This window comes from Carlito syrichta, unplaced genomic scaffold (assembly GCF_000164805.1).
Source record: "Carlito syrichta isolate Samal-C Ts95f unplaced genomic scaffold, Tarsius_syrichta-2.0.1 Scaffold307934, whole genome shotgun sequence".
Lineage (NCBI taxonomy): Eukaryota > Metazoa > Chordata > Mammalia > Primates > Tarsiidae > Carlito > Carlito syrichta.
In genome coordinates, this window is record NW_007252030.1 from 840,727 (window position 1) to 867,451 (window position 26,725).

General features: G+C 42.3%; 1 protein-coding gene and 1 pseudogene across 2 annotated transcripts in view; both read right to left on the reverse strand.

The window, feature by feature from the left end:
- The window catches only part of AGL (amylo-alpha-1, 6-glucosidase, 4-alpha-glucanotransferase), a 67,314-nt gene extending 41,991 nt beyond the window's left edge, over nt 1–25,323 (reverse strand). The window contains exons 1-11 of the mRNA XM_008064718.2: nt 25,287–25,323; nt 25,061–25,210; nt 13,140–13,350; nt 12,435–12,601; nt 11,172–11,375; nt 7,964–8,145; nt 7,684–7,795; nt 2,427–2,550; nt 1,984–2,086; nt 1,785–1,882; nt 1,005–1,144 (exon numbers count right to left, since the gene is read on the reverse strand). Of these exons, the coding sequence (XP_008062909.1) occupies nt 1,005–1,144; nt 1,785–1,882; nt 1,984–2,086; nt 2,427–2,550; nt 7,684–7,795; nt 7,964–8,145; nt 11,172–11,375; nt 12,435–12,601; nt 13,140–13,350; nt 25,061–25,142 (1,423 nt within the window). The 5' untranslated portion in view covers nt 25,143–25,210; nt 25,287–25,323. The remainder of the gene's footprint in view (nt 1–1,004; nt 1,145–1,784; nt 1,883–1,983; nt 2,087–2,426; nt 2,551–7,683; nt 7,796–7,963; nt 8,146–11,171; nt 11,376–12,434; nt 12,602–13,139; nt 13,351–25,060; nt 25,211–25,286) is intronic.
- On the reverse strand, nt 9,250–9,621 carry LOC103267112 (annotated as a pseudogene). Its single transcript, XR_002482348.1, has one exon. The product of XR_002482348.1 is annotated as a bolA-like protein 2 pseudogene (transcript).
- Nucleotides 25,324–26,725: the final 1,402 nt, after the last annotated feature.

Consider the following 26,725-nt stretch of genomic DNA (forward strand, 5'->3'; position numbering starts at 1 on the left):
AAAATGACTTTTTTCATTTAGATGGCTAGAAAGAAAAAGGCCAGAGATAATTAAACCCAAAGTTTTATAAAAATTTAAAATATATATACATGTATAAATATATGTGTATCCGTATCTATCTATCTCTCTATCTATCTGAGTTGGAGTCTCACTCCGTTGCTCAGGCTGGAGTGCAGTGGCACACTCATGGCCACCTCAGCATTTGACCTGCTGGGCTCCAGTGATCCTTCTGCCTCAGTCTTCCAAGTAGCCGGGAACTATAGGCGCACACTATCACACCCGAATAATTTTTTTGATTTATTGTGGAGATAAGGTCTCGCCAAGTTGCCCGGGCTGGTCTCAAACCCGCAGACTCAGACAATCCACTTGCCTCAACCTCCCAAAGTGATGGGATTACGGGCTGAACCACAGAGCCCAGACCAAAGTGATATTCTTAAGAAAAAAAAAAGATTTCTAAACTACCTTTAATGTCACTAAAATAGACTCTTAGTTTTGAAATGTCAAAAAATAAATACAGCAGTGGGCCCCTTGCAACATTCTTACTTGTCTTGAAATAGTCACAGAAAAACAAGACTCTAAGAGTAGGTGTGGGAAACAAAAAACAACTATTTGCTGGTGTAATTGTCTTCCAAGTAAGTACCTTGGTACCTCTGGCCAATGAGAGAAGGCATCTCTAAGGCAATGTGTAACAGCAGTGGTTTCAAAATTCTTGTAAAAAATGCTATAGAATAATATTCTGATATTCTGCTCAAATAAAAGCTTGTATAGACCCACAATATATAAAGTAGACACATTAAAGCTATCCTCTCTGAGGAGCTAGAAAGCAGAAGGGCAAAGAAGAAAGAAGACGAGCCCATCCTTCTCTCTATTCCGTCTTTCCTCTCTGAGACTTCAGGTCCCTCCAACTCCTCTGATTGTGAAACTATAAATGCCACCAGCCTCGTGGGTGAAAAAAATCAGTAACTCTTCTTTCCTTGTCCACAGAGAGGTTAAACATAACATGCCTGGTTCAGCAAAGTTTCGAAGAGGATCGTCTCCCATGACCCATCCATTATGTGCCATCAGAAAACAAGCTTTATTTGGGAGATGGATCATAGACTCTTCTGTAAAGAAGGCTGTTTCTTCAAATGGGAAGGTAAAGTACCTGTGGAAATACAATCAAGTATCAAATCCACATGGAGAAACTCCCTGAAAGAACTGGAATCTGCAACTTTAAAATCATATTTCCTCTCTAGTGAACAGAATTAGTTTGACACCATTTATGAGGGAAAAAAACCCTTCAATGTAGGTCACAAATCTTCAGCAGCCATTTTGAGTAAATCTAGTAGGATTTGAAGAATAGAGAGGTAACACTGTAGCACACCTGGAAAACATTTTACATAATTTTTAAAACCTCATAAAATTATTTTAGAGTCACTGAGGAACTGATGTCACTTGGCAAAGGCTTTCGCTGGGCTCTAGTTGCTCACCCCACACTGCACATCACCCTTCTGGTGCAAGGAGCTAGGCACCTGCTCAGCCCGATGGTCACTGGCTTTGCTGCTGAGTCTGCAGTCCCCCAGGAACTCTAACGTCAATAGTGCCTGTAACTTGGCTGACACTGATGACAGTTTCTCTAACTAAAGCTCTGTCTAGCAAACACTGAGCCCATTTCCCAATCCAAACTTCTACTTCAATTTAAGAAATATACTGAAGTCACACATGAAAACATTTAGGCTAATTTGAAAAGTTAAACACAATTTTCAATTATTAAATACCAATGAGAGAAAACAAACATGGTATACCTTGTCACTAAAGGATACTTCCTCGTGACGGGTCCTAGCTTAGGACCGTGGCCAGCCAGTCGTTCATAAAACACATTCCCCAAAAGGCAATTAACTGCCTAAAAAACATTAAATTATGTTATATCACCATCATCATCCTCAACAGCCACCAAATAGCATTAAGAATCAAAGGAAAGCAGCAGTTCAAAAGAGGTGAGACCTGCTCCTGGTGATAGTTCATGAGTCGCAGTTTCTCTGCATTTAATTCCTCAAGTCTCTTTCGCAACCAACTGCAGCACTCTTCAACCGCGGCTGGCCCATTGCTAGAGCAGACAGAGCAACACAAACTTATTACTCGATGGTTTTACACATTATGCATTTAACACTTTTCTAGCAAAGGTCATAGGAACCTTAAATCTATCTATCAGGACTTTAAATATGGCTGAAGAAGTTTCCTAATCATAAAAATTTTCGCATACACATTTAGGAACATGGTCCAGCCCATAGACAGAGGGAAAATAATGTGTGTTAAAGCAGCAGAATGGGTATTGTTGCTTTATTTCATCTTCCACTGAGGATTTAGGAAGCAGCATGCAAATCATACCAGCCATACAGGCTTGGGAATGACAGGATTCTTTACTTCCCAGGAAGAAGACAACATACTCATGAGGTATGAAGGTGGCTAGTGCCACGTTCATGTCCACGGTGCAGCCGAGTCGCCTGTACTCAGGGTCCTGGATAATCTGAAGGTGCTGCTTTGGGTCAGACTTGGTGACTCTCCTATTATCTAAAAGGAAGGGAAGATGACATCTGAAGTGCAAGTATTCACAAGGAGACTGTAACTGTCACTGATTTCAATTTTGTGGCCTAGTTTTTTTCATAGAAAAGGAGTATTTCAGGAGTATCCTTCACACCACCTTCCTCCTGCCCCCATACACAGGAGGCGGGGAGAAAGAGAGAGACTACATTTCACACGAACACAGGGACCTTCTCAGGTCAGTCCCACTCCCACTTGTCTGTCTCAGTCAGCACTCACTCATTCTTTCTTTGGGGCATTAAGGACTTGGGTGGTAGATGTTTTCTTCCCAGCTACTATGAAATATTATACCAGGAAGAGTTCTTTTTCCTCAAAGATGCTTCCTAGTCTAAAGAGTAACTAACTAACAACCTGGCTTTGCATTCTCTGAAAGAAGCACACACTTTTTGTTTTTGTTCTTTTTTCCTTTTCACCAACAACTATATATCTCAGATAACAATTTTAAAAATTAAAAAGTTTAGGTTTAGCGAGGAGTTTTCACTATTTTCCTGAAATTTGTTTCTAATAAATCAAGCACTGGGTTAGGATTGCCTCCACTGGACTTGATTGTATATTGACTAATTAATTTTTATATCTGGCTCATTTTTTTTTTTTTTGAATTGGAGTCTCACTCTGTCGCCCAGACTGGAGTGCAGTGGCCGCTCCTGGCCACCGCAGCCTCGACCTGCTGGGCGCCGGCGATCCTTCCATCTCAGCCTTCCGGTAGCCAGAATTATAGGCACGCGCTATGACACCAGGCTGATTTTTTGATTTATTGTAGAGATGAGGTCTCGCTGCCCAGGCGGGTCTCAAACCTGCGGGCTCAGGCAATCCACTCACCTCAGCCTCCCAAAGGCGTGGGATTACAGGCTGAGCCACCGAGCCTGGCTTATCTGGCTCATTCTTAAGAGACTTTAAATGGCTCATAAAAACACAAACAAGGCCGGGTACGGTGGCTCAAGCCTATAATCTCAGCACTTTGGGAGGCTGAGGTGAGAGGACTGCCTGAGCCTGTGGATTTGTCCAGCCATGGCAATATGGTGAGGCCTCATCTCTACAATAAATCAAAAATTAACAGAGTGTGGTAGCACGTGCCTGTAGTTCCGGCTACTTTGAAGGCTGAGGTGGAAGGATCGCCTGAGCCCAGCAGGTTGAGGCTGCGGTGGCTGGGAGTGTGCCACTGCACTCCAGTCTGGGCAATAGAGTGAGACTCCAATTTAAAACACCCCCCAAAAACCACAAACAAAATAATAACAGAAATCGATTCTTAAAATTCAGTTTCTAAGGTTCAATTGGAAGTATAAATATATGAACACTGTCAAGAAATGTTTGAAAAACAGAAAAAGCAGGCCTGGCTTGGTGGCTTAGCCTGTAATCCCAGCGCTTTGGGAGTTCAAGGCGAATGGATTGTCTGAGCCTGCAGGTTCGGACCAGCCCGGGAAACCTGGTGAGACTGCATCTCTATAATAAAATAAAAAATAGCTGGGCGTGGTAGTGTGTGTCTGTAGTTCCAGCTATGCAGAAGGCTGAGGCGGAAGGATCGCTGGAGCCCAGAAGGTCGATGCTGAGGTGGCCATAAGCATGCATGTCACTGCACTCCAGCCTGGGCGAAGGAGTGAGACCCCAACTCAAAAAAAAAAAAAGAAAAAGAAAAAAATGTACTATTAGTATAAATTAATAGTCTTTAGTATTGCAGAATAAAAGACAGGTGGGTTGCTGGGCACGGTGGCTCATGCCTGTAATCTTAGCACTTTGGGAGGCGAGGCAAGATGATCTTGAGTCCATGGGTTCAAGACCAGTCTGGGCAACATGGCAAGATCTCGTCTCTACAATAAATCAAAAATCAGCCAGGTGTGGTGGTGTACACCTGTGGGTCCAGTTACTTGGAAGGCTGAGGTGGAAGGATCACCTGAGCTCAGCATGTTGAGGCTGCAGTGGCCATGAGTGTGCCACTGCACTCCAGTCTGGGTAGCAAAGTGAGACTCCAACTCCAAAAAAAAGAAAAAAGACAGGTGGGTCACTGGAAGTGCACAGATAACAACTAATGTTTAGATACCATGAAGAACTGTCGCCCTTCAAGTCAGTGTGCAAAGATGGGTTATCAAGTCAATGTCATTTTTTGAAGAAAAATAAGTTAATACCTTCTTTCTATAATACACACAAAAATTTCGGCTTTATTAAATATTCACATGTAAAAATAAAAATAAGATTAGAAAAAAAGAGAATGTTGATAGAAAGTCTTTTTTAAACATCATGTGAAATCAGAAACCATAAAAGAAAAGACTGACAAATTTGACTACACTGGGGCAAAAAAGCCAATACACAAGAGTTAAAAGATCACCAGCTTAGTAGGATAATATACCTTGAGGCCTATGTAGTAAGAAATCATCAATAACAATAAAGATATATATAAAAAAAAACCAAACCCCTATAGAAGAATGGGCAACAAACATTAAAGGCAGTTAATAGAATAAATGCAAATGGCTAATTAACATGTGAAAATATACTCTATTAATAAGCAAAGAAATGGAAATTAAAATAAGGTATGTTTTGCCTGCTTGACAAAGTTGATAAAGATGAAGTGTGTCTAATGTTGGTGAGGGCATTATTAGTGATAATATTAAGTTGGTATAATGTTGAGAAAAGCAATTTGATTATATCTGTTGTATTTGAAATCTAAATACTCTGATTCAACAGCACTATGTCCAACAAGTGAATAAACATAATGTGTACAAGGATATATTTTCTGCCGCCTTGTTTATAAGATCATAAGGTCCCCTAGGGCCTGCTTAAAAGAATATAAGGTTCTTTAGGGCAAGGACTTTCTTTTTTTTTTTGAGTTGGAGTCTCACTCTGTCACCCATACTGGAGTATAGTGGTAGCACACTCCTGGTCACTGCAGCCTCGACCCGCTGGGCTCTGGCGATCCTTCCGCCTCAGCCTTCCAAGTAGCTGGAACTACAGGCACGTGCTACCATGTCCAGCTAATTTTTGATTTATTGTAGAGACGAGGTCTCGTCAAGTTGCCGGGGTGGGTCTCGATCCGTGGGCTCAGGCAATCCACTCGCCTGGGCTTCCCAAAGTGCTGGGATTACAGGCTGTGCCACTGAGCCCGGCCAAGGACTTTCAATTCATCACTGACTCTTCATGACTGAATAATATGTAGCACACAGTAGGTGGCTCAATAAATATGCACTGAATGAATGAATGAACAATGAAAAACTGGAAATGACTCATCAAAAAGGCTAGTTAAATTCAAGTGCTTTAAAACAATGCATAGCTATTAGGGGTTAGAATAAATAATTAGCTATAAAAAAGCCATATTGTCAATTAAAAGAACATGTTGTTAAGCAATCTATGTTCTAGTCTTACTTCCATGTGTACAAAATGAATACAAAACTTATGTCTATGCCTTATATAGAATTACATAAAACCATATATAAAATTGGAATTTCTTTCAAAAAGAGTTTGAAAAAAAACACAAGAAATTAGGAATAAGTAGTTCCCTCTAAGAAGTGGGATTTGGGGGAAAGTAAGTCATATATTGTTTTATTATATATTTGAACTTTTTTTTCTCTTTACAGCTAACACACATTATTTCTTTTTTTTTATTTTTTTTTGAGTTGGAGTCTCACTCTGTCGCCCAGACTGGAGTGCAGTGGCTGTTCCCAGCCACCGCAGCCTCGACGTGCTGGGCGCCGGCGATCCTTCCGCCTCAGCCTTCCGAGTAGCTGGAATTACAGGCATGCGCTACCACGCCCGGCTGATTTTTTGATTTATTGTAGAGATGAGGTCTCGCTGCCCAGGCGGGTCTCGAACCTGCGGGCTCAGGCAATCCACTCACCTCAGCCTCCCAAAGGCGCAGGATTACAGGCTGAGCCACCGAGCCCGGCTTCACACATTATTTCATATAAACAATTTAGTTTATAAATATCAGAAGGAAGACAAAGGTCCTTTAATAAAATGAAACATGAAGTAAAGTTAGTACTAAACTTTCCTGTGTTAAGGTGTTACATAATTCCAGAAGTTGATGTGTGAGTTAGTTCTGTCTTCTGGAAGAGAAAAAAGTTCTTTACCTTAAGAGCCACTCAAAATTCTCACTGCTATGTTGTTCTGCACTAACCACAGGCAGATTCTTATTTTTGTCACTCCTTTCTTTAATTTGTTTTTATTTTAGATTCAGGGGTTCACATGTGTATGCATTACACAGACATACTGTGTAGTGGTGGGGTTGGGTCTGAGGTGGCCCATTCCCCAGATGGTGAACATTGTGCCCTGTAGGTAGATTCTGAACCCCAGTCCCTCTCCCACTCCCCCCTTATTGGTGTCTCCAGTGTCTATTATTTCCATCTTTGTGACCATTTAGTTCAAACATATGAGTGAGAACATGTGTTTGGTTCTCTGTTTCTGAGTCAGTTCACTTAGGATGATGATCTCCAACTCCATCCACGTTGCTGCACAGGACACGATCTCACTCTTTTTTATGCCAGCTGCTATATAATCCTTCCTTTCTAATTTGTCTCCTAAACATACTTATCTGTTAGCCTGTCTTTTTTTTATCCTGCATTGTTGGGGGCAAATTAACCTCTTGAGTAGTCATGTTCTTAGCTGGAGATTCATTTCTTTACCTTTTGTTACCAGCTACTATCTGGTTTCAGTCTTGCGAGAGCACTGTTAGGTGGCCTTAAGGGTGGGCAACGTCAGCTAGCAGCCCCTCTGCATCAATGATGGTTCTAATCAGGGACAGCAGAAGACTACCCATCTCTCAGCTTCAGAATCGGTATTGAACCTTTCTCAGCAGAAGTGACCAGTTCTGCCTACCCTCCCATTCATTCACTTCACAAACGCACGCCAAGCTCCACTCTATTTTCAGCATTCTGCTAAAGAACCCACAGTGAGATACAGTCCCCGAGAGAAATTCTTGGATTATGTATCATTATTATGTGCCCTTTAGATGTCTCTGGCAACTCTCAGATAGCTTACAGAATCACAGTGTTATAGTGTAAAAGTAATACAAATATCATATACCTAATAATGATGTTAACTAAGAGAAAAGAAGAGTTACCCCTCTAAAATATTAAATTCCTTAAAATTGATAGGAAGATTCCAGTGTGTATCCTTTACCTTGTGTAAGAAGTCCTCTAAAGTGCTCAACTGCTTTGTAAACGTCTACTTGAAAAAATTCCCAGAGTTGAATCCTTGGAAAAATCTCCTCCCAAATTATTTTTCGGATGCACTGAAAAATTTCAAAGTTAAAAATATATACATATATATTTAAAACCTTTTCACCAAATACTGCTCATCTATTACAATGCAGATTCTAAATAGTTTTCAATCACATATTTAATTGGTACTTTAGGAAGTGGCTACGCTATTTCAGGTGTACGCCTCTGTACATACTGACATTCATGTGCTGATCATTTTCAATCAAGGCAGGTACTCCTTTTTCTCTGTATTTTCCTTCTGCAACGTCACAGGAGAAATGCCAAAAGGCTCTGTCTAAGACCCAAGCAGGCTTCAGGTGTGGAGAGTTCACAAGATTATATGCACATTCTGGGTGTTCCTGGAGCCATCTACTGTTTGCAGCTGCAAGAACAAAGAAACACAAGGGAATATCTCACAATTAACTTGGAACTGTGTCTACATAAAGCTTAAAGGTGAAGTAAAATATCAGCCTCCACCACTCATTTCCTTCTCCATTAGACAGTAATATTTTATAACAATATTGCTACATAAAAAACTTTTATCTGGTGTTAGTATCCTACTGTCCACTTCACTACACTTTTTAAAAACAATCTTTAATTCTTTCTAGGAAATCTAATGGAACAAAAATCAGCTCTCTCACAGGCAACCCCTTAAAGGATTAATAAAGTATGGTGTTTTGATAAGACTGATAAGAGCAAGGCTGAGAAACTGCTAATAGAAATGTATCTTATTATTCATCAGTAAGTTCAGAATCAGAAGAGTATTCCAAATATTGATGACATTACAGATCATTTAATTTTTAAATAAACAAAAGTTACAAACACACTCTGATCTTTAAAATGGACTAATGCCCACTGAATTCAGACTGAGGAGCATGGGTGGTTAGTGTACAAGAAATAAAAACGGATCACAATAACTGAATATAACGACACACCAGGAATTGTTCTAAGCAGTGATAGGCACACATTTTTTCTCATTTCCTACCATACCAACTAGGACATACCATTGTGCTCCTTTAATGGACAAAGGACTGGAGCACAGAGAGATAGGCAACTCCGCCAAAGTCCCACAGTCAGGAAGTGGGGCAAGTCTCTTCAGAATCTGCAATCTTAACCACATTGCTCTGCTGCTGAGACGAATGTGCCATTATGTGGTTTGATATATTTGATGTCAATAATATTACACATGACAAAATAATTATCAATACTGTCAAATTTTCAAGTGAAGAATGTTTTTGGATATCATGAAGTTGTCACTGTAGACTTTGATGCTTGGTTTCCATGTGTATGCAGAAACACCAAATTTCAGAATGTGCCTATTTCTTTACCAGACATTGTCTGCCGTTATTATTGGGAACAATAATATTTACAATAGTATAACAATAAAATTTATCGGTGTTTATCTACACCAGAGCTTCATAGTTCCTATGGTAACTTTGTGAAACAGTAGTGGTTTCTCTCTCTCTTTTTTTCTTTTTTTGGTTCTGACTTATAACTTAATGGCTGTGCAGGTCCTGGACCCTCATTTCTGCCACTCACGGGCCCGCTGCTCTGGGGTCAGGGTTTTCTGTTCAAAGGCATGGATGTGCAGGAGTTCTTCAGCTAGGGAAGCGTTCACCAGCCGGCATCTCTGAAGTAGTGGCTTCCCCTCGAACTTGGTCGACACCACCAGGACTTGGAAGCTGGATGCGCTGCTACAGAGGGTCGTGTCCTCCATCTCCACGTGCTCCGCCTCCAGGTCCTGCTGCAGTTTCTCCCGCAGGTATTCGGCGCTGAGTTCCATAGCAGCAATCCAACTGGGACAACAGCCCAGCGGGGACAGAACCCCAGCACGGATCACGGCCACACCACCTTCCATAGTGGTTTCTCTTAAATGTCTATGCCACCTAGAATTCCTGCTCTTTCCATATGCAAATCAGTGGTTTCTAAACCTTTCTACATGTGGCACACACAGAACATATTATTTGTGGGATCAGGCCAAGCCAGGTCCAGCTGCTCTAGCAGATGAGGGGAGGAATCGCTTCCAGGGACCACCAGTTGGGAATTGTGTATTGCTGAGGAATTTTGGGAACCAAACAGGCTAACTTTACTCTTAACAATAATTTTTTTTTTTTAGTAGAGTCAGGGACTCGCTGTGTTGCCCGGCTAGACTATAGTGGTGCAAACTATGGCTCCTGCAGCCTTGAACTCCTAGGCTCAGGCCATCCTCCCACCTCAGCCTCCTGACTAGCAGAGATTAAAGGCATGTGCCACCATGCTTGGCTTTTTTTTGGGTAGAGACAGGGTCTCTAAGTTGGTCTTAAACACCTGGGCTCAAGGGATCCTCCTGCCTCAGCCTCCCAAAGTGTTGGGTTACACACGAGTCATTGCACCTGGCCTCTAATAAGCTCTCTTAACATGTAAAAGATATAATTTCCAGACTTAACTTCAGAGAGCTTACCAACAATTTTCTCTCTAAATAACAGAAGTCATTTGGTTCTTTTCATATATGTGATAGTGCCAGAGTTCCTGCTACAGGACTCATTTATGAGTCAGGACAGTACTGACATAGTCATCCCCCTTATGCATGAAGGAGCATTCTAAGACCCTCAGGGGACAGCTGAAGCCGGCCATTCGGTGACTGGGTGAGTAGTGAATGCAGCCTGATGCTGGACAAACCATGATTTACAGTCAGGTGTGGTGGCTCACACCTGCAATCCTAGCATTATGGGAGGCAGAGGTGAGAGGACTGCCTGAGCCTACAGGTTCAAGACCAGCATGGGCAACATGGCAAGACCTCATCTCTACAATAAATAAACAAATTAGATGGGCATGGTGGTGCATGCTTATAGTTCCAGCTACTTGGAAAGCTGAGGCAGAAAGATCACCTGAGCCTGCAGGTTGAGGCTGTGGTAGCCGTGAGCATTCCAGCCTGGGAAACAGAGTGAGACTCCGACTCAAAAAACCCCAAAAGACCAAAGCATGATTTATAGGCCGAGTGAGACAGAGCAGAACAGAGTGAGAACTCATCATGCCACCCAGGCAGCCTGAAATTAAAAACTTATAAACTGTTTATTTCTGAAGTTTTCCAGTTAATATTTTTAGAATGTGCTTGATTGCCAGCAACTGAAACCTCAGTGAACCATGGAGAAGAGGGGACAATTGTACTCGAAGCTGAAATATGTGATCATGATGTCCCCTCTATGACCACGCTTCTGTTATGATAAGTATCACACGCAAAATACTTATATACTGACTACAGCTTAAATTAACACTGTTTTCTTTAAAAGAAAAAAAATGATACTATATGAAGTTATTCTTAAATTAAAAGATATCTGATCATTTGTTTTTAAAATTTACGTTAAATAGAACACCAAGAAATGAAATAATCTGAATATCCTCATCAAAATTAATGCATGAAGTGCATACCAGTATGATTGTAGACAACATCAGTAATGCAAAGAATATTCCACTCCTTTTTCAACTTTTCCACTAGCTGTCCAACATCATTCCAGGCATACTTTCTGTTAGGCCTTGAAAAGTCAGGATTCAATTCTAGTTGATCTGCAAGGGAGTAGCATGACCTAGACAGTCCAAGAGTCTGCAATGGGGTAAAATGAATCATGTTGTAACCTGCAAGGCAAAGAATAAAGACCACTGTAAGAAAAAACCAGCAGTATCAGTCTCAAAATACGTAAATTTAAACATGGATTCAAATCCTAGTCATACACAGGAGACTTGATCAAGTCTGCTTCAATCTTTCAGGATATCAGGGTCCTCATATACAAGACAGGGATGGTGTGATGATATATTTGAAAAAAATCACAGAAGGTCCTAGTTGTGATGAGGGGCTCAACTTGTATTTGCTGAACGGGTATATTTATGTGCAGAAAATGTAGCCCTTGCAAGCATATAAGCAAGTATCTTTTTCCTACTTGTAACATCCCAAAGGTTTTTCTTCATATAATATTCAATTTGAAAGTACAAAATTATTATTACCCTTTACTTAAGAGTAAAATACAACTTTCATCTCATATTACTCTTGGTATGTATGGCAGCAAATGCCTTCTACACAGAATATGGTTAACCAATGTTTGTTGGATTAAAATATATATCATGATTATACCTTTTCTTACACATTTCGATAGTTTGCTTCTAATTTTTATATGTTAAAGGCTTAGGAATGATAATCATCTCAGTTTGTCATAGAGTTCCTTTATATCTTAAAATAAACCACATAATTTGCCATTTTTGTAGATAAAAATGGTTAAGTATCAAAAATTCCACATAGTTCTACCTATTTACATTACTATATTAAGATACAAAATTAAAAGTGGAAGCAAAACTTTTAAAATCTGCACCACAGAGAATAATTATACTTTTTTTTTTTTTTTTTTTGAGTCAGAGTCTTACTCTGGCACCCAGGCTGGAGTTCAGTGGCACACTCACAGCCTTCAAAGTAGCTGGAACTACAGCTGTGTACCACCAGGCCTGGATAATTTTTGTTTTTTTAAAATTTATTGTAGAGACAAGGTCTCGCCAAGTTGTCCAGGCTGGTTTCGAACACGTGGGTTCAGGCAATCCTTTCACCTCAGCCTCCCAAAGTACTGGGATGACAGGCGTGAGCCACCGTGCCCGGCTTACACTTATTTTTTAAAAGAAGAAAAATAAGAGAAAGCACACAGACACCACCTGTTTCTTTTGCAACCCTGAGTCTGCTCTCCCACTCATCAAAGGGCCCCAAGCACTTGGCTAAGAACGTCTGGAGAGTGACGCAGTCCAAGGGCAGCACGTGACTGTCAGCGCCGACACGCAGGACAGGGTCCACCACTATGTAGCCTCCCCCGTTTTTCTCATTTCTAAGGGAAAAAACAAAACAAAAAGCTTTTGGTTAATGATATGAAAAAAAACCTCATCCGATATAGTCTGACTCTAACCAGAAGGTTAACTATCTCATTAAAAAAATATTTTTAAGCACATAAAATCATTTAAAAAGTTGCAACAGAACTTAATGGAAAAGCCACTTTTACCCTTCCTCACTCTCTACATCATTACATAATACAATATACATAATATCCAGTACTGTTGGCTCAATGAAAAATAAGCAACCTAAAGTCTATCAGTAATAACAAGGACACTCAAATAAACAGCATCCTATTATCGGGTTGCACAAAAAGACTATTTAAGCTGGTACTTAAAATAAATTTACATAATGCTTTGAATCTGCATAGGCCATGCAATTGCCTCCTATAAACTGAAGAACCACATTCTATCTGCGTCTCAGGAAAGCCCTGGAAAAACTGTACTGCATGGTTCATGCGATAACTTTTTACATTAGGTAATTTCAGGTTATAGAATAACTGAACTTTTTTTCCACATACGGAACACTTGACTTACCCTTGAAGGAAATAATACTGAAATGAACCAGATTGCAGCAGATGAAGTTTACAGTATTTATCAGAATCATCCTCTCTTTCTGTTGGATTTTCCCAATCCAGAGAACGGAATTTTTCTCGATTAAATGTTTCTCCAGGAAATGGGTAATTTGTATACACAGTGACTGCTTTTCCCTGTAAAGTCGGGCCTAACCGGAACTGTAGTTCAAATCCTAAACAAAAAGCACATCTTAATAAGTTTATTGTAGTTCTTAAATTAACACATTGTAAAATAGATGTATATTATAAAAACTTTGATTTTTCAATTATGTAAGTAACTCCATAGACCTAATGCTATTTTGGAACTACTTTGTATCCAATGTAGTTGAGTTTTGTATTTTAACAAGAATAGTAAACACCCTAGAGCTGTCTGTCCTGAAATGTCCCTTTCTCTTCTCTGGAACATGGTCCCTACTACCATGGCTACATTGGGATGTGCCAGTTCTTGTGTGACCAACTTCACCATGATCCTCCCCATCTCCCACCTCTGAACTAACTGCCCAAAGCTGGGTGTCTGAGCAGGCATCTTCCCCAGTACTCTCAACTGCAACAGAGAAAACAAGTTGCTCCATGATGTCCGAGTATGCAATAGCATGTAAAACTTGAGAGGTCTCATGGGATGACTCTCTCACCAAGAAGAGAAAGCCAGTCTTCAGGGAGAGAAGTCAACCTCCAGAGGCCGGCTCCAGATCCTAACAGAGCTCTGGGGGCCTCTGAGCCCTGCCTGGAGTGACCTCACATTCAGTGCTGTGTTTAACCACTGGCTGGGCCAGGGGAAACCCTGATCTGCAATGTTTGCTAACTTCCTGCTGGCAACAACTCCCAACGTGGATTATCTTAAGCTCCCACTAGGACCTCCCTGAACAGGGAAACTGGGAAGAGCGGTGCAGAGTCAGCTCCTTGAGCAGCACAGGGGACCCCTGCACATTATGACCCTTGTCCCTCCTAGTCATGGTTTGTCATGCAGACCTCTCCTGAAATCCGGAGAGCCAGGACATTCCCACTTTGCCTGAGTTAGGCTATTTCATTTAAATGAACATATCTGAGATGTGTGTACTGGGCCACATGGCTACCATGGCCACTGAGGGAAGAAGCTGAGGTGTGAGAGGAGAAAGTACTGGACCGTGTGGCTACCACAGCCACGGAAGGGAAGCTGAGGCATGAAAGAAGAGGGTACTGGGCCACATGGCCGCCACAGTCAATAAGGGAAGAAGCTGAGACATAAGAGGATAGGGCACTGGGCCACGCGGCTACCACAGCCACTGAGGGGAGAAGCTGAGGTGTGAGAGAAGGTACTGGGCCACGTAGCTACCACAGCCACTGAAGGAAGAAGCCGAGGTGTTAGAGGAGGGTACTGGGCCACGTGGCTACCATGGCCACCAAGAGAAGAAGCTGAGGCATGAGAGAGGGTACTGGGCTACATGGCTACCACATCCACCAAGGAAAGAAGCAGAGGTGTGAGAGGAGAGGGTACTGGGCCATGTGGCTGTCACAGCCACTGATGGAAGAAGCTGAGGTGTAAGAGGAGAGGACACTGGGACACACAGCTATCTCAGCCACTGAGGGAAGAAGCTAAATTATGAGAGGAGAGGGTACTGGGCCATGTCACTACCATAGCCACCGAGGGAAGAAACTGCAGTGTGAGAGAAAGTACTGAGCCACATGGCTACCACAGCCACTGAGGGAAGAAACTGAGACTTAAGAGGAGACAGCATGGGGTTACCATGGCCACTGAGGGAAGAAGCTAAGGCATGAGAGGAGAGGGTACTGGGACACATCACTACCATGGTCACCAAGGGAAGAAGCTGAGGTGTAAGAGGAGAAAATACTGGGGCATGTGGTTACCATGGCCACTGAGGGAAGAAGCTGAGTTAGGAGAGGAGAGGATACTGGGCCACACAGCTACACGGCCACTGAGAGTTGAGTTCGCAAAGGAAACAAGACAAAGGACTAGGTGGAGGCCCACAGGAAGCCCCAGAAACAAGCAGCTCAGCACAGCCTGCCTGGAGTTCAAGGGCTGCGAGGAAGGGGAGATACCTGGAACCCGGGCATGTTGCCCTACCGGCTGCTGTAAGTATTGGGATGAGGATCCAGCAAGCAGCTCAGAGCAGAGAACTGATACTACCTAGACAATCCCTCCAGAACCATCTGCCTCTGGCCATGATGGAGTTTTGGGTATCGGACTTGCCCATGGCTGAAAACGTAGAAGAATCAGAGGAAGCAATTGTCTTTAGACAGGTGGTGCAGGGCTGAGATTGCTGAGAGAAGGGTGGTCCCTAGATCGCTCTTGCTTTCGGAGTGGGAGAACTTTCTGGAATGCACACAGAGAGCAGGCAATAGTCTCACTGAACTGAGGAGACAGACCAGTGTTTTGGGAGGCAGAAGAGGCCTCAATTTCAGGCCAGAGTACAGCAGAGAAGAGATCTGTGCAAAGAAATTTACCAGGGTCACCTCAAGTCTGTCCACACATGGAGCTGTACGTGAGCAGGGCTTGACTCCATGAAGCCGCACAAAGAATCACTGAGAATCAATGTAAACTAACAATCCTGACTAATAATATGGGCCTGGAAGCCACTTGACTTTTACCAGGCAGAGTGAGTCCTCCACTGCTGAGTTGCTGGAGTGTTCTGTGGAGAGCCAAGAAGACTTATGCCATAAACAGCAGGGCTACAGGAGGCCTGAAGTAAAATGATCACACACCTGTCCTGTCAAAGCTTAAAAACAAGTCTCAGAACGATTAAGCTGATCCACAGATCATGTAAATGGCAGTTAAAATAAAACTCCCACTCCTATAAAGCAAGACAACACAGTCCAGAGAGAAAACCACAGAATATTCATAACATCTTGCATCCAATAAAAACAAAACAAAACAAAAATCCCACAAAAAACTACTACACAAAGGAGGAGGGAGGGAAGGGGGTGAAGGGATGAAAAATCACCTGTTGGGTATAATGTGCCCAAGTGGGGGTGGTCGACACTCTTAAAGCCTACACCAAACTATTTATCCCCCCTTAAGCAATTGAAATAAAGAAACAAAACAACAGTACTGCACAGAAAGAGGCGATGAGGCAGCTAACCACATGCACATCTGAAGAAGAGCTTTCCACACAGAGGAAGCAGAAGATGAACAGGACCTGAGACTTGTGACTCTGGCAAAGATGGAGTAAGAGGGATTGGATTGAGTCTCTTCCCTAGAATAATGAAAGAAAAAACAGCCCAGACGAAACATAAAATGATGGTTTTTGAGACCCTGGATATCAGGTAACACAGGACAGTGATCCCGGAGAGGCAGAAAACAAACCAGGTGATCCCTACACATGTCCCTGCCCACTACTTGACAGTTTCCAGGCTGAGGCCAGTCAGCTCCCTGCGCTGAAGAGACCGAGAATCCATGGACATCACAGCTATGGGTTTGCAGATGAGAGCAGTGGGTGAGGAGGAGAAGGCTGCACAGAGAACTTTAGAATAATAAGAATAATCAACCAATAAACACTGACCTCAGAATAACAGAGATGTTAGAATCAGCAGATAAAAACATCAGTTGTCATAACTATTTTCAAAATTTTCAAGTAGAGACATAGAAATAATAAGATCCAAATCAAACTTCCAGAGATGAAAACGATAATCTCTGAAATGAAAAATATACAAGATGGAATTAATGGGTGGTGAGATATGGCAGGAAAAATGACTAGTGAATTGAAGACACAGCAATAGAAAGTGCAAAATGGAAAAAAGAGAGAAAACAATCTAAACTACTGAAAGAGCATCAGTGACTTGGGAACAATCTGAATGGCCTAACACAGGTAATTAAGAGTCCCCCAGGGAGAAGAGGTGAGGACTTGAGAAATTAAGAGAAGAAAAAACAAGTGAAAAATGTCCACATCTGATCGAAACAACAAGCCTACAGATCCAAGAAGTTGAACAAATCCCCAAAACAGGAGACATGGAGAAAATCATCAGTGAGCACAAAATTCAGACTGCTCAAAATCCATGACAAAGAAAATACCTCAGGGGCCAGAGGGAAGAAGCCATAGGATGTATAGTGGAACAAGGCAGGGACAACAGAACTCTCCCGTGGGAGACCAGGACAGGTGAGAAGACAGTGGAGCACACCTTTAGCTGCACCTAGGGGCTAAAACTGTCAGCTTATGACTCTATACCTGGTGAAAGCAACTTTCAGACACCAAGGTGACTAGCGCCTGGTTGTTCCCTGAGAAAGATGTTACACACAAGCAAAGGAGAAAAGCCACAGTGAACCCGACTGTGCTGGATTTGAACCAGAGATAACAGTATGAACTGCTGGCTATTACACATTAAGAAAGTCTAGTGTTCAAGGCAAAACTTGAAACAGGGAACATGTTTCAGTCATGTCTAAAGTTACTCTTTGGGAGAATATATCCCTCATAGTGATGGTTGGCAGGTGGGACAGTCTTTTCTACTGCAGTATTAATTACTGGGTGAGATATTTTCTGTGAACAAAAGATTTCAGTAAAAGACACTGAGGGAATGCCAGACCCTTCCAATGTACTCTAATCCAACTAAATATTTCCACAATTGCCAAGGCAAATATGAATGGTCTGTCTTGCATGCTACAACATGGATATTAAGAGGAAAAAGAAGTTCTAAGCATTCCTGGAAAAAGTTATTATCTGGGGGTAAGTACTGCTAGCCGTATTCCTAAGTGGGCCAGAATATGGACATAAATTTACACACAGCAAATGGCTTTAGCGAGCATGAAACAAATTATACAAGTGGAGTTATTATCTATGCAAACATCTAGAGACTCACTTTTTACCTCTCATACTGCACAGAAGCTAAGAATTTCTTTTCCTAGCAAACATATATACACATTTTTCTATGAAACAATTTGGCATTCAAATATTAAGAATGTTTATACTTTTTGATCTAATAATTTTACATAAATGTATATTTTTTGAGAAAATAATCAGTGATGTAAACATAGCTTATGTATGAAAATAATGTTCAGCACAGCTTCATTTATTGAAATTAAACTGACAATAATCTAAAATCTAATGATTGGGAATTATTAAATAAATTACGGTACATCTGCAACCTGGCATATTATGAAGTCATTATACCTCATGTTATCAAAAGATATTTAATAGTATTTTATAAGGACTTTTAACTTAATCCTATTTTGTTACATTTTACACATCTATGGAGATTTTTTTCTGGAAAAAAGTATGGCTAAAACATGGCAGTAAGTAAGGGGGTAAATAACATATACCATAGCAATAGTACAAGCAGGGAAAAAAGCAGGCAGATTACACAATTGTTTAGATAGTATTATCTAATTTTTAAAAACAAAAAGCACAGAAAATATACATTTCTGCAATTTTATAATTGGGGAAATCATTTCAAAATGAGAGCTACAGGTATGAAAGGACAGACAGAGAAATAATTGCACAAAGAGTTAAAACATGAAATAAAACACTAGGTCAGGCTCGGTGACTCAGTCTGTAATCTCAGCACTTTGGGAGGCCGAGACGAATGGATTGCCTGAGCCCGCGGGTTCGAGACCAGCACGGGCAACTTGACGAGATCTCATCTCTAAATCAAAAAAGAATTAGCCGGGCATGGTAGCGTGTGCCTGTAGTTCCGGTTGCTTGGAAGACTGAGGCGGAAGGATGGCTGGAGCCCAGCAGGTCAACGCTAGGGTGGCTGTGAGTGTACCACTGCGCTCCAGCTTGGGTGACAGAGTGAGACTCCAACTCATAAAACAAAACAACAACAACAAAAAACTTTGGGAATGAGAATCATAAATATCTACAAGCATGATTAAATTCATCGTGAGGAATTGGTGTAACTCTGAACAAGTACAAACATAAGAGATTAGTTGTCTGGGAATATTTGTACAACCTTCCCTGCTAAGTTTATACAAATATTGTTTTTATAATTACACAAGGATTCACAGAACTTGTAGTGCAAAGGTTAAAACTCATCTAAAATCTTTTAATCAGTATATGGAGCAGTGTTCTTCCTTCAGAAAAAAAAGACAGTCATTCCCAAAATAAGATATTTATTTACATAACATACATGTATGATATTCTAATAGAGGATATGAATTATGAAACACAGAAATAAACCTAATGGGATAAGATGTAAATAAAATAAATATTTTAAATAACAAAATTTATTTACTATGGATAGAAAAATCCTTTAGCTCTCACTAAAAATTAATATTGATACTGTCAGTCACAGCAATGTGACCAAATACATTTACTTTTAAAAGTCTTGTTTACTGTTTTGTGTTAAAGTGACTCAAAGATTCCAAATTGTGTTTATTCTGATCATTGGTTTTACCAGTTGCAGGCATGCAAAAATACTACACAAAGATATCAAGATCCTAATGAAAGAAACTCTTGGTGACTTTGTTTACTAAAACATGGTATTAGTTTTTTTTTTTTTTTTTTTGAGTTGGAGTCTCACTCTGTCACCCAGGCTGGAGGGCAGAGGCACACTCCCAGCCACTGCAGCCTTGACCTGCTGCTCTTCTGCAATCTTTCCGCCTTAGCCTTCCAAGTAGCCAGAACCACAGGCATGCACTACCAAGCTCGGCTAATTTTTGATTTATTGTAGAGATGAGGTCTTGCCAAGTTGCCCAGGTGGGTCTCAGACCTCCGGGCCCAGGCAATCCTCTTACCTTGGCCTCCCAAAGTGCTGGTATTACAGGTTGAGCCACTGAGCCCAGCCGGTATTAGTTTTCAATCCCATTCATCAATTATGTAATGATTTTTGCTGAACTGTGGCTGGTAAGCTTTTCCTGATATCCAGGAATTGATATCCAGCTGATCAAATGCTTCATGTTTATATATTGGACATGATTTGAAAGCCAACTGAAAGATTTTAAACAGATTAGAAGATTCTGTTATCAAGTTTTTAAAGCGGGCAGGTATTATGATGGATAAAATCTTATAATGACAGAGGGAGCATTTCTAAAACTTCATATTCAAAATGCTTTTGGTATAGCAAGGGTTGGCAAACTATACCCAGCCCAATTCTTGCATCTGTACATAAAGTTTCATTGGAACACAGCATACCTGCTCACATATGAGGGGGGATGCAAAAAAACCCAGAATTATTTTTTGGAGGTTGGGCCCCTGGTAGTACAGGCTTCCCCTACTAGGTGAGTATTCCAGGAACCCAATGGCATCAGTATATCAGTTAGCATTGTTGTGAGAGGCTGCATTTAGCTTCAGTTAATTTTTTTTGGAGATTCTTTCAATGCATTTGCCCTTTTCATGATGGTGACTTACAAGCACACCTGCCCACACCACACCTAGTATCCAGCAGTTCTTGACCCAAAACAGCATGATCCCCATGCCCCACCCTCCCTGTTCATCTGATCCTGCCCCAAGTGATTTTTTTGTTTGTTTCCTTGGATAAAAAAAGTTCTCCAAGAGAAATGTTTTGCCGATGTGGAAGAGGTAAAACACAAAACAGCAGAAGCACTAAAAGGCATAGAAATGGACGAGTTCAAAACTGTTTTGAGCAGTGGGAAAAGCGTCTCAGTGGGTGTATTACATCAAACGGAGAGGACTTTGAGAGGGCACTGAAGTTTAAATATGTAACAACAAATACAGAATTTTTAATAATAAACTCCAGGTTTCTGGGCCCCCCCTTGGGAGTGTGGCCTGAGCTCCTGTGCTGCTGCAACAGGGTGCTGGCCTGAAGGCTGAAGGGCTTTGACATCTGAACCTTTGCAGGAAAAATGGGGCCAGCTTGGCCTCAGTCATTCATTTCCTCCCAGAAAGCAGTGAACTTTCCCACTCACGTTTACCTCAAAGAAGTACATTAAGTGTTTTTATTTTCCTGGAAGTCTTTTCTAAGCCTCCCACAATTGAAGGCTGCTTGTCATTTCCAAAATGGATGAATCTGAGAACAAATCTCACTTTCTGTCTCCCCCTTACGTCTGAAGCCTCTGGGAGGAGAAGCGGCTGCTTAGGGTGACTGTCTCCTCCTTCCCCAGCGCTGCGGAGCCCTGTATTCAGGATAACTCAACCCGCATATCTGCTGGCCCAGCTTGGGATAGGCATAGCTGCTGGCCACACACAGCAAACCAGGGGTGGGACTGGCAACACGTCCACACCAAGTATGTCTTTTTCATTTTTAACTCATTTGACACAAGCTGAGAGTGTCAATGTCAATTCATACATTAGCACATTACTTATTTAAAGAAACCGGGACAGGAAGAAAGAGAGAAAGAAAGGAAAACTCTCCAGACAGCCCAACACACAGATCACCGTGAACTGGGTACACTGCCGTCCCGTGGACTCTAACCCGAATCGTGGAAACCAAAGCCTCTACACAGAGCACATGAACCTGCAGTGACTCAGAGGGTGTCAGGTTCCGCAGTCCCTCCCTCAGCTAAAATTAGTGAGGGCACAGTGGCACACGGCATGGCTATCCCGTCCTGTACTGACACTGGACACCTCACTCGGACCAGCTGCCTCTGTCTTCGGGTAACTGGCAAGATGAGTGAGTCAACGATCACCGGGAAGAGACATTTTCCTTCTTCTGCCCCCACTCAATTGATCGAAACTCATGCTTTCAGTCAAAGAGCCTTTATATATAAACCTTTTCTTAACAAACAGTAAAAACTGTAAATCCGATCAACCTATATTATGGAGGAACTCCAGATATGGAGACTATTGACTATGTTCATTTTTCTACCACTCACTGAGACAGGAAGTTCAGGAAAAGGCTACGATTTGGCAAGAAGAAATAATTATTGAGTCAAGTCACATTCTTGCTGAATTGGAAGAATATCTAAAAATGTCAGACATAAAAATGAGGGGCAGTCTTTTCTTGTAGAAAAGAGAGAAGGAAGGAAAAATGTAGGGTTTGGTGACCAACAAAATATTTAAAAATCCAAACATTTTCTTCACATTTGATTAGTCACCAAGTCCTAAAAAATTTCAAATATCTCATACCGTCCCATCTTTTTCAATTCTATACTGTTAAACTTTCTTCTTGAACCAGATGTGTTTTTAATAACTTTCGCAAAGATTCTCGTCTCCAATGTTCCTTCTCTTAAATTCACCTTTCACACTTCAAATTATCTTCTAAAATAATGTGTTTATACCATTATTGGAAAAAAAAGTTATATTCCCATTTATAACATTTAGATGAATCTAGCCAGGCATGGTGGCTTGTACCTATAATTCCAGCATTTTGGGAGACTGAGGTGAGAGGATTGCCTGAGCCCAGTCTAACATAGCAAGACCTTATCTCTACAATAAATAAAAAAACTAGCCAGGCGTGGTGGCATGCATCTATAGTTCCAGCTTCTCAGGAGGCTGAGGCAGAAGGATCGTCCAAGCCCAGGAAGTTGAGGCTTCGGTAATCAAGATTGTGCCATTGCACTTTAGCCTAGGGATCAGAGTGAGACTATGTCTCAAACAAACAAACAAAATTTGGATGAATTTACCAATTTTGACTAGAGTTAGAGAGTCAACCACATCATTCTTACTTCATAAACCCTTCGCAGTTTCCTCTTCAAAGACCTTAGCTGAATACAGTTTTTGCTTGTTTTAACAGGAGTTCTAGTAATCAACCAGCCAGTATTTACTAATTTGTAAGTCTATCCTTAGCATCACAGAGCTTAATCTCTATCTCAACATCATGAGACTAACAAGCTTCATTTCTCAGCACTTAATAGTTCTGTGCTCATGCAATCAGATACTGAGGAAAGCAGACAGCAAAAAATTAAGGAAAGGCTTCCTAGAGGAAACAGAATTTTAGAAAGCTGAAAGGAAGGCAACACACAGCACATGTAAAAGGGATGTAGCAGACAGAGAGGGATCTGACAGGAGTGGGGGTATAAGGACAGCAGTGAGGGAAGCCCCTACGGGGACTTAACAGGAATTAACGGCACAAGTGTAAAGACAGTAGCATGAGTGATGGGGAATGATGAGATATTATCTGCACTAGGCAGGCTGGAGGCCCGTTCTAGAATGCCTGGAGGCCAGACAGAGGTGTTTAGGTTTCATTTCACAGATATAAATTAATAAAAAGAACAGAGATTGTATAAGAAGATTATACTGGTATCTGTATTCAGGCACGTGGACTAGACAGACAGGCAAGCAGAGATATCTGGAAAGACATTACAGACTGAAAGAGAGACCGCAGTTAAGGAGAAGACAGTATCAAAGAAGTATATATGGTTCTGGCCCAGAAAACTGTGACAACGGAGACATCACTAAAACAGGGAAGCTGAAAAATAAAGAAGGACTAAGAGTGGGGAATGGATGGCTTTGGAAGTGTTAGATTTAAGCACATTCAAGTGTGGCTATCTGAAGTCTACTCTATAGCATATATCAGGCTGAAGCTAAGGCCTAGGGTGGGAATACTCAGAGTGATCCACCTGTTCCTTCTATTTATTCAGGGCTTTGTCACGAGAAAGTCACATATTAATTCTGAGTCTCAAAACCCAGGAAGATGGAAGCACAGCAATTACCTCCTTCATTCACAAATAAAGAAATCAATGCTCGGAATTAATGTAAGTTGCCCAAAGTCAGTTTGTTAGCAGGAGCCAGGAACATTCTGGATCTCTACCTTTGTCATTATACCCTGAAAGCTTCCAAGAAGAAAGCAGAGCTCAAGGCCTTTCTTTCAAAGGAGTCAGCAGCTGAGGCCTGAGAAAGTGTAATTCTCTGAGGGCAGGAGAACAGAGAGAGAAAGAATTCCTAGCAGATACCCATGGTGAATTAAAATGTGAAAAGGAGAGAGCCCAGAAAGAAACACCCAGTGGACAGGAATACTCAACAGGGGAGGGGAGGAAAAAAAAATCAAAACCAGGAAAGTTGCAGAGTCAGGAAAATAAAAAATGGAATAAGAACTCGGTGACTTTAAATGCCAAAGCTGGAAGAAGATGAGGATGGCATTTGGTAACACATTTTATGGCTGGAATTTTTTTAAAAATGTAATTCAAAATATTATGGAAACAAAAAGCTCCTTCAAAATGTTTATGACTATCAGCGTCCACATGGTATACCAATAAGGTGGACTGCATCTTATTTTTCAAACATTAAACTTTTATTTCATAAGTTACAGTCACACAAGTTTGAGGTTTTCAAAATTGAAAAATTACTTAGTCTAAGAAAATAAGCATCTATTAATTAGTCTTATACAAATATAATTTGATCTTTTAAGTCACAGCTCAACTGTATTTCAGCGTAACCTGATAAGTTCTTTTGGTCTTTATCTGGCAAGAAGATGTTTTCAGCTTTTACTTTCTCTGTAACTGAGAAGCTTTTGACAAACATAGTTAACTCTACTTTTTGCTCTATTTTACTATTTCAAAGGTTCAGTAAAGGAAGAGTGAGAAGTATAAAAAAGCAAAACTACAGATATACCCAAAGCAAAATTACAAATGAAGCAATTTACCAAGTTTTAATTTAAAAATGCTATTAGAAATAAGGTGGCCAATCTTCTGATCACCTATTTAATGTCTGTCTTAAGTGGCAGTTTGTGTGCAAAGAAAAGTGAACCAGTTTATCCTTGCCCTGACATGACAGATAGAAAATGTTTTTAACTCAAATCACCTTCATAAGTGATATCTGGATTAGCCTTATTGCTCTGGTAGGCAACGAGCAAGACGAAGGACTTTATTGCTGTAAATAAAAATTTTCAATCTTCTCTCCCCCACTCAATGTATTGAAACTCAAGCTTCAAATCAAAGAACCTTTATATATAAACATTTTCTTAAAAAAAAAAAGCACACAGCACAATCTTTGCACAAATCAAGTTTCAAGAAGATACTTGGAAATTATGTTTAAAGTTTAAAAAGCATTCAGAGGACGGTCAATGAATCAAAAATTTAGAAGGCACACACGAGCGGAGGAAACAAATTGCCCCGACCTTGCTCCAGTCTGAAGAGGGTCTTGTCCAGTCTCTCCATTTCGTTCAGCAGTAAGATCCGAACCTGTTTACTGTGTCCCATGGTGGCTTCTGGCGGCCGCGAGATCCTTCGGCAGAATTAACAGCGCTCCACAGTCGAGCGAGCCCCCCCTGGGAGACAGAGAGGGGGGTTAGGAGCAAGAAAGCGACTGTCTCGCGGCCTCCCGGAGCCGGCGGCGGCACTTACATGGTCTAAGAGTGATCTAACCTAGCCGAGCAATGAACAGGGTGGACGTGCCAGGGACGCCCGAGAAGGCGCAACGAGCAAGGGTGAAGTGACGACTGTCACAATGAAACACACAAAGGAAACACAACCCTGCGGCCGCTTCGCACGCAGCCCAGAGGACAGACAGCCTGGGGTCGGGAACTCCCAGCCCCAGCCTCCCAGAGGCCCTTCCGCTTACAGGGGATTAGTCTGCTCAAGGACGACAGGTGGGAGATCGCCCCGTTCCCAAATTCGGGTGGGAGGCCACCAATAGGGACGTGGGGACCGAGGGGGGCAGCTGTCCCAGGAGGGCGGCGAGCACACGCACAGCGGGAACTGCAGAGAGCCGGCGCGCGTTTCCCGGGGGCCAGCCGCGCCCGCGCTCCCGCCGCGCGAGTTATACGTGCGGCCTCGGGGACACCGCGGGCCCGCGCTTCTAATGCCGCTTCGGGGTCCGGGAAGGGACGCAAGGGGAGCGGAGGAGCAAGGCGTCCGTCTGCCCGGCCGCGGCCCCAGCAGCAGCAGCCGCCGTGAAGGGCAAAGGGAGGGGCGGCGCGAGGGGCAGGGAGCTTCCGGCGGCTCCGCCTTGCGCTGCGCCCCGAGGAAACCCACGGCCCCACGGGCCAGGGCGCGCACCCGCCGGGGTAGGAGCGGACCGGCCCGCTCGCCCACTTCCGGGAGGTCCCGGAGCCGCTTTCCCCAACTCTAGTCTCGCGAGACCGCGATCGCCGTGGCCTCTGGGTCTGCGGTTGGCGGAGGCCCGGCTCGCCCTCGCTAAGCGTTGTGCCAGCGCGCAGCTGCACCTGCCCCAGACTGCCGGCTAACTAAGCTCCGCAGCGGGGTCTTTTTGCGGGAAGGGCTGAATGGGGAGGGGCAAGCGACCTGGCTTCTGATGCCCTTTTCTACCATGATGGATTTCGTTTCTTTGAAAAAAATTAATTTTTTTCAGAATTTTTGGCCTCACTATGTTGCCCAGGCTGGTCTCGAAACCCTAGACTCAAGCGATCCTCCTGCCTTGGCTTCCAAGTAGCTAGAATTACAGGGGTAGCTAATTATTGTTTCTTCCTTTCTTCCCTTCTTCCTTCTCCTCCTTCCTCCTTCCCTCCCTTCTCTTCCTCTCTCCCTCCCTCCCTCCCTTCTTTCTTTTTCTTCTCCTTTTTTTTCAGAGACAATGTCTCCCCGTGTTGCCCAGGCTGGTCTCACATTCCTGGCCTCAAGTGATCTTCCCACCGTGGACTTCCAAAAGTGCTGGGATTATAGGCGTGAGCCTCCATGCCTGGCCTGTTGCTTTGATTATTATTATTATTATTATTTTGAGTCGGAGTCTCCCTCTGTTGCCCAGGCTGGAGTGCAGTGACACTCTCATGGCCACCGTAGCCTCGACCTGCTGGGCTCAGGTGATCCTTCCGCCTCAGCCTTCC